Here is a 7,382-nt window from a genome sequence, read left to right as displayed (position 1 = left end):
GTGTCATATTGCAACATGTCGATACGAGATACACAAGTGAAGTGTCCATGTACACAAGATTTTCCAGATTCAACTATCTCATAAACTAAAAATACATTAGGTGAAATGAGGAGTTCACCAAAGATATTGGGTTTGAGAACCCCAAAAGAAAGAAAAAAGGATTAAAAAATTAAGCTACCGAGAGCCTAACAAGCAAGAACCATCTCAACAGTATTACCACAATAGGGTATGATATGCATAAAACCAAGGAAGTTTATTTAACAACCAACAGGCATAGCCCTCATCAGAACAAGACTGAACAAGATAAAAACTAAATTCATAACATCCAAGTGACTTTTGTAGAAGGATATCATGAAGTAGAAGTAGAAACAAAAAAACAGGTCCCTATTATAAAATTCTTCAATGATTTGAAGCATTGAGTAACTCGGTTCTCATAAATCAAGGTTAGAATTAATCAATATTACCGTGTTGAAATGTGGATTTTCTGAAAGAATTAAACTTAAATCCTTGTCACTGATTTGAAAACCAACCAACATTCATGTTATGATTGCTTTAGCTAGCCGAGATGGAAAAACATAACAAGCCACAAAAGGAGGTGCATGAAAATTTATAAAGAATAGGAAGCTTAAACAATACTCTTGGATGGTTCCACTATCTCATATCACTAAACCCTCGCAAACCAAGCTCTCAGAGATTGAACCCTAAAACCCCCACACCGACCTCCCTGTTGCATGCAGGATGTGGGAGAGGGAATCAACTTCTAAGCACGACATGTTCTTGGTGACTCCAAAGCCCAGGCTTTCCAACACGTCATAAAAAAGGGGCACTTCATGAAATAAAACCCTAGTTACTCAAGCTTCTCGGTGATCCAAAGCCCCGACCAGACCTCACAAAACAACCATTCCAGTGAGCTTTGACGCCAAGCGGAATAAAACCTAATTACACGACTCCTCAATGATCCCAATACCTTATCAAAAGCCAGAACAAACCAACGCTATACAAAAAGGCCAAACTGAGGGAAATAAACCCCAATTCCCCAACCGTACCCACAACCAAAAGGCTAAGTTTTCCAATGAAACCCCTATTCCACCACGCATGCCCGAAACAAAAAATGGGATCCATAAAAAAAAACCAAGGAAACCAAAATCTGCATGAAGATCCTAACCATGCGAGAAAACCCAAACATAAACCATGCCAAAACCATCCACAGAATACAAAAGAGAACACACTTGAAACCCTAGCTTGAATATCCAAAAAAAATGCAAAATAGAAGAAAAACTTGAACATTTTCACCTCCGGTGAGAAAATCGACACTCCTTCCAATCCGAATTAGGGTTTTCTCGCTCGATAATTGTAGAATCGATCGGAGAAAAAGAAAGAAGCGAAGGCACGAGTACGAACGACGAACCAGAGAGAGAAATGTGGATTCCATCCATGTGACATAATGCGTACGCCTTAGAAGCGAAGCGCGCCTCGACGTGAGGCGTGCGCTTCACCCATGTGAAGCGTGTGCTTCGAGCCTACAAACACCTCACTACAACGCTTCGGTTCTTTGAGCTTGCGCTTCGCCTCTGAGGCATACGCTTCGGGTATCGAGGCCTTCGCCTCTCACAACATTGGTTGTAAGTGTGAATCCCAATGGTATGGTTGTATAACTAGCAGGGGTTTGCATAATCCTTTTCTGTCGAAAAAAGGGTATCTTTGTAATTTTTAAAGGCGAAATATAAAAAAGTAAAAAGAAATCACGTTTTCCAAAATGTTTGTGCCTAATGTGAATAAGGGTGCACACGAGCCGAGCTCAAAATATTTTTATCCAAGCTTGACTCGGGAGCCGAGCCGAGTTCCAGCCCAGCTTAAGGCATTCCAAAAAAAAATCAATTTTTAAAAGTATTTTTTTAAGATGAGTTTTGAACCATAACATCTATCAAGTTTTGCAAGTAACCCACCATTAAACCAAAGCATACAATTTGGTCAATGTCACAAAAAATAATATGTATGCACTAAAAAGTACTCTATATTAACAATATCACAAGTGAAAAACGGGATTCTAACTATCAACCTTTTTCAAACATACTAGCCGGCTCCGTTCGTTGTGCATCAAAGCCTCTGTTTGTCAATTTGAAAATTCAGGAAAAATGAGCGTGGCCGCTAAATGTTAATATTCCTTAAAAGGACAAATTTTTAAGAAAACGATAACCGTTTGATTGGTTGGTTCTCCCGGGTATAAATATATTTCCCCAAGCCCAGCAACTGCAACAGAGTCGTATTCTGCGATCGGACAACTCCGTCACCTTCCACCGCCGAAGCTCTCTGAGGCGCGCGATGCTCCGTCTCCGGCGCCTTCTTCCCTTCTCCTCCTCCTCCTCCTCCCCCCTCCTCTCTCGCATCTCTTCCTCCTCCCCTTCCAGTCGCTCCGTGTCTTTCCCTAATCCCGCTTTCCGCGGGGGCTTCCTGGCGAGGGCCTTCTACGCGAACGCGAACTCTTCAGATGGTTCGAATCTTCTCTTGAGGCAGCTCTTCGAGAGAGAATCTTTTACGTACACGTACTTGCTCGCCGACGTCGGCCACCCGGAGAAGCCCGCCGTCGTGAGGATCGCGGATCTCTTCTTGTTCTTCTTTTTCTCTGTTTGTTTTTTTATCGGATTCATGTTCGCTAGTTTTTTATTTGAATTTGGATGAATTTTAATTTTTCGTTTTTTACGGAATTTAAACTCGAATTGTGTTGAGTCTCATGTTTTTTTTCTCCAATAACTCTTCGCCTGATTTTGTGATGAGGTTTTTTCTTGCTTCTTCCGAGTTCTTTGAGTCATTTTAATTCTCTCATGTATTTGTATTGGATTTTTATGAATTCAATGTGGCCACGTGTGCTTTTAGCTTAAATTTGTGTGATTAGTTCGATGCAAAGCACACATTGATGTTCTTTTTTTTATTTTGAAATAATTAGCTTTGTTTATATCTTAATTAAAGTCGTAGATTAGATTTTGATGAATGAATTTATTTCTTATGTATGCTAAGCAAGCATAGAACATTTTTTTCCCCTTATTTTGGTCACTTGTGGTCTAGTTCTGTTTTTGAAGCGTTCTTCTTTGATGTAAATTTAGGCTAAAACTCTACTTCTGTCTGTGCCTCCCTTTTTTCTTTTTTCTCTCTCATGAAGTCGGTTTGTTCTTTTCTGTGTCTGTGAGTATTTGTTGATGTTTTCTGTTTTTAGTTTTACAGCCGGGATTATTAAGTAATTGTTTCATTCTCTTTTTTTTGTGCTTTGCTTCAACATCTTATTTAAGATGGTTAATTATTATAATTATCTAATTATTCTGTTTTAACTTATTTATAATATTTCTGATTATGTTACCTTCAAAACTGATATTTGTTTTCTTTTAAGCGTTTTATCTAGCTTTTGTTAAATTGTTTAGTTTCAAGTTACAGAATCCTTTTTAATAAAAGATGATCTCTTAACATTTCTAAAAAGTTGCAGTTATTTTTTCTCATGAAAATCCTATGCAAAAAGTAAATTTTTGCAAAACAATTAAATATATGTCGGTAGAAAAAAAAGTGGATACTTTGTTGGCTATATATTGGTCGAGAAAAAGAGGATGCTTTGTTTTTTATTGATCTTTTTTTTTTCCCTTTTTGCTGTGAGCATGCACACTTTTTTCTAATTACAACTCTAATATGAGAACAGATTTGGCAGTACACAATCATCAGTTATCATCTAAATTTGTTGGTTGAGTTTGTCATAACCAGAGTGGTTCGAAAGCATCCCAATAATTTTCCAGACATAAGACGCAAATAAGATGCAGATTATGACTCAGAACATGAAAATCTCCCTATCTCCCTTATTCATTTTTAGAGTTTAACATCAAGTCACTCAACAGTCCACATCACATTTGGTAACTTCTTCTAGGTCTTCTATTGTCTCTGATAGATTCCCCTTCCCCCTAAATGTTAACTAAGATTTACTCTTGTGTTATGATATTATGTTCGATTAGTGGATTCTGTTTCTAAAGTTAATGCTATATATATATATATATATTCAACTACAGGCATCAGATTTCCAAGATCAAGAGGTTTAAAAGCCAGTGAATTTCAATATATTTTGTCCATTGCTTATCGTTAAGGCTGTTCTAATTGGCAGTCCCTTAGCTTTGTGCTTTTTTCCATAATTATCAGCTTATTGGATTCTTTACTGTTTTTGTTTATGTTGTCAAGAGATCTTTCTCGATCAATCCACTTATCCATATTGGATTCTTAACTTTTTTTTTGTATATGTTGTGATACTTTGTGCACTGTGTCTAAAGCATTTGTTTGTCCAGTTGATTGATCCAGTTGATATAACAGCGGACAGAGACCTAGATCTTGTTAAGGAATTAGGCTTAAAGCTGATTTATGCGATGAATACCCATTGCCATGCTGATCATATCACTGGAACTGGCTTAATAAAGGTAGCAAGTTGTTCTTTCATAAAATTTTGATAGAATCATGGGATACACAATGTTGAACTTGTCATCTGTATATTTTATTGTTTTCCTTGGGTTTCATGCCACATGCATGTTCATCAAATGTTTTTATGCAGACGAAGATGCCTGATGTGAAGTCAATTATCTCAAAAGATAGCAAAGCCAAGGCAGATATTTTGATCAATGCTGGTGACAAAATACATTTTGGGAATCTGTTTCTGGAGGTACTGCATGTCTTTTTACTAATTTCGCAAGTGATTTCAAGTAAGCAGAAGGTGATTGGAAAACAGTAACAACTTTTAGTCTTTCATGGCCCTTGGCTGCTTTCAGCTCAATTTTTTTTACCAATTAGAAACATGTTGCATGGTTTTTGTGTGGCTTTTATGACCCCTTGTCATTCTTTAAGAGAGTGGTTTCTGAAATGAAACAACAAAGAATAGGAATACACAAAAACAATAGGCAATATGCCACAAATACAAGCCACTATGGGCAACACAAAGGCCACTATGTTACAAAATAGGAGAACAGGAGCATAAAAAATATTATTTTATTTATTAAATGCTCACAAGAAGCATACCTGACAATAAGGGCTTCAATGCCCTTTTTATAGAGTACAAGGGGCCAAGAGCTATCCGTTGGGAGTGCCCAACTGCTAGTCAACTAGCTGTTGGACTAGCTGTTGGGCACTCCCAATAGCTAGCTCAACAGCCAAAAATCAAATAAAACAAAAACAAAAAAGGAAGAAATGAAAAAACAAAAAAGGTACAAGATATATTATATAATATATAAATGACATGTATATACTAGATAGTATATATGTATTAGTATATATTATGCCAAGGTTGTAAGTATCGTATCGTTGCCCGTATTGGTTGGGTCCAAAATAAGAGACGTATCGTGTTGTAAAAAATCATAAATTTTTAATAAAAAAAAATTAATTCCAAAATAAATCAGAAAAAATAGTAAAAATTCTAAAAAATTCACAATATATGAAACAATGATGAATTGCACAAAATACAACCATAAAATCACATATAAAGCATTTATGTTTCTATGAGTTGCATAAGACATCATAACCAAGTTTTTAAAAAATAACACGACACAATAACCGTGTTTTTTAAAAGTATACCATCATCATTATCATCATTATCTTATTCTTCTTCTCCTTCAACATTCACATCATCTGCAATGTACGTGGGTTCTTCATCATCTACGTCCTGAGCTCCTTCCATATTTATCCACTGAATGTCCTCTTCATTCAAAATGTCTGCTTCTTCTTGAACCCATGCATTCAATACATCAAAAAAATCCAAACTAATGTAATCAAATTGCTCTTTGTGCCTCTTTAATGATAACTTTTCTAGTTGCCCAAAAGATGACATGAAAAAATAAAAATTAGTTGAGTTCTGTATGATATAAAAAAACTTTAAATAAACACATGAAAATGACAAATAAATTTTATAAATTTATATACCTTTGCCTCCGTCGTAAGTTATAGCGAACATAAACAAAGTCATTGAATCTTTTGTGCTTCAATTTATTTTTTTGTTTTGTATGTATTTGCTAAAAGATGTTTCAATTCCTCTTGCATCCACTTTCGCTACACATTTTACTAAGAATGTGAATGGTAAAATCTCTCAAGTTTGAAACATCACTTACAAACCTGGTCCACCACATACCTGAAAAAAATAAGAAATTGAGAAATCAATAAAACAATAATAAATACAATCATATAAAACATCATAACTAAATAACAATATGAAATTAAAATTGAAATAGACAAAATAAATTACCTGGATGCTGCGTAGTACAGTTTCACACTGTTGCAGGTCTCCCCATATCATGCAATGTATTATCATAAATTTTTATTTTCTTATGAATTTGATCTTGAATGCCATAATTAGAGTTCAACCTTTCAATGCAATCCAAGAGTTCTTTGTTGACTTATCTGTCCATTTTAAATGTAAGAGAGTACCTAAATGCATGGTCTAAATAATATCATGAAGAGGTTGATGAAGTTGCAGAGTCTACCTATAATCAATAATATTCCATATAGGGATGTATAGATTTTTCTTCTCATTCAAATTATCTCTAATGACATATTTTGCCTTGTCTATGGCTTCATAAAGATAACCCATAGCTGGTATGTCTTTACGGTCAGCCAATCGAAGCACTTTCACCAAATGTATAGTGATTCTCAACAACTTCATGCATGAATCCCAGAATTCACTTCTGAATACAATATCTATAATTTCTATAGACTTTTTTGTATAGGGGTATGCATTCCACTCTTCTGATGAAAATATATTTTTTATTGTAGTTCTGTTCTTTACTAGACTTTGCATTGTCAAAAAATTTGTAACAAATCTAGTAAATGCAATACGAATTAACTCAACACCACTAGTGTACTTTCTTATCAAGTTCAAAATCCATGCATGATTGTAAATAAATTTAGTAACTTATTAGTAGCATTCAACTGTGTGCTTTATCTCATCCATGTTGTTGATGCCCCTCAAGCATGAGGTCTATGCAATGGGAAACACACGGGGTCCAAAAGAATGACCCATAATTTTCTATCAATTCTTTACTTGTTGCCCTATAATTTGTTGCATTATCAGTAATTAATTGAATAATATTTTGAGGTTAAACCTCTTCTATAACCTAATCAAATACCCTGAGTAATAGATTTGTTGTCTTGGGCATATCAGACAAATTAATTGACTTCAAAAACATAGTTCCTTTGGGCAATAGAAAAAGAAATTTATCAAGGTCCTTAACTTTCTGTCTATTCACCCATCTGCCATGATGCTACACCTAGTTTCTCTCCATGATTGTCTAATCTCATCACAATATGACTTTACTTCATTCATATTAGTATCTAAATTTTTTTCTCTCAAAGCATGATATGAAGGCATTTTATGTTCA

General features: G+C 35.1%; 1 protein-coding gene across 1 annotated transcript in view; it reads left to right on the top strand.

The window, feature by feature from the left end:
- The first annotated feature begins 2,322 nt into the window (after window positions 1-2,322).
- LOC149815533 (persulfide dioxygenase ETHE1 homolog, mitochondrial-like) overlaps window positions 2,323-7,382 on the top strand; it is a 30,929-nt gene continuing 25,869 nt past the window's right edge. The window contains exons 1-3 of the mRNA XM_089990564.1: window positions 2,323-2,586; window positions 4,314-4,442; window positions 4,574-4,681. Coding sequence (XP_089846690.1) covers window positions 2,323-2,586; window positions 4,314-4,442; window positions 4,574-4,681 — 501 coding nt within the window. The remainder of the gene's footprint in view (window positions 2,587-4,313; window positions 4,443-4,573; window positions 4,682-7,382) is intronic.

This window comes from Nuphar pumila, chromosome 15 (genome assembly GCF_984573655.1).
Source record: "Nuphar pumila chromosome 15, dmNupPumi1.hap1.1, whole genome shotgun sequence".
In the NCBI taxonomy this organism is placed as follows: domain Eukaryota; kingdom Viridiplantae; phylum Streptophyta; class Magnoliopsida; order Nymphaeales; family Nymphaeaceae; genus Nuphar; species Nuphar pumila.
The sequence above is the reverse complement of the archived record's forward strand: the minus strand, read 5'-3'. Positions and strand labels throughout refer to the sequence as shown.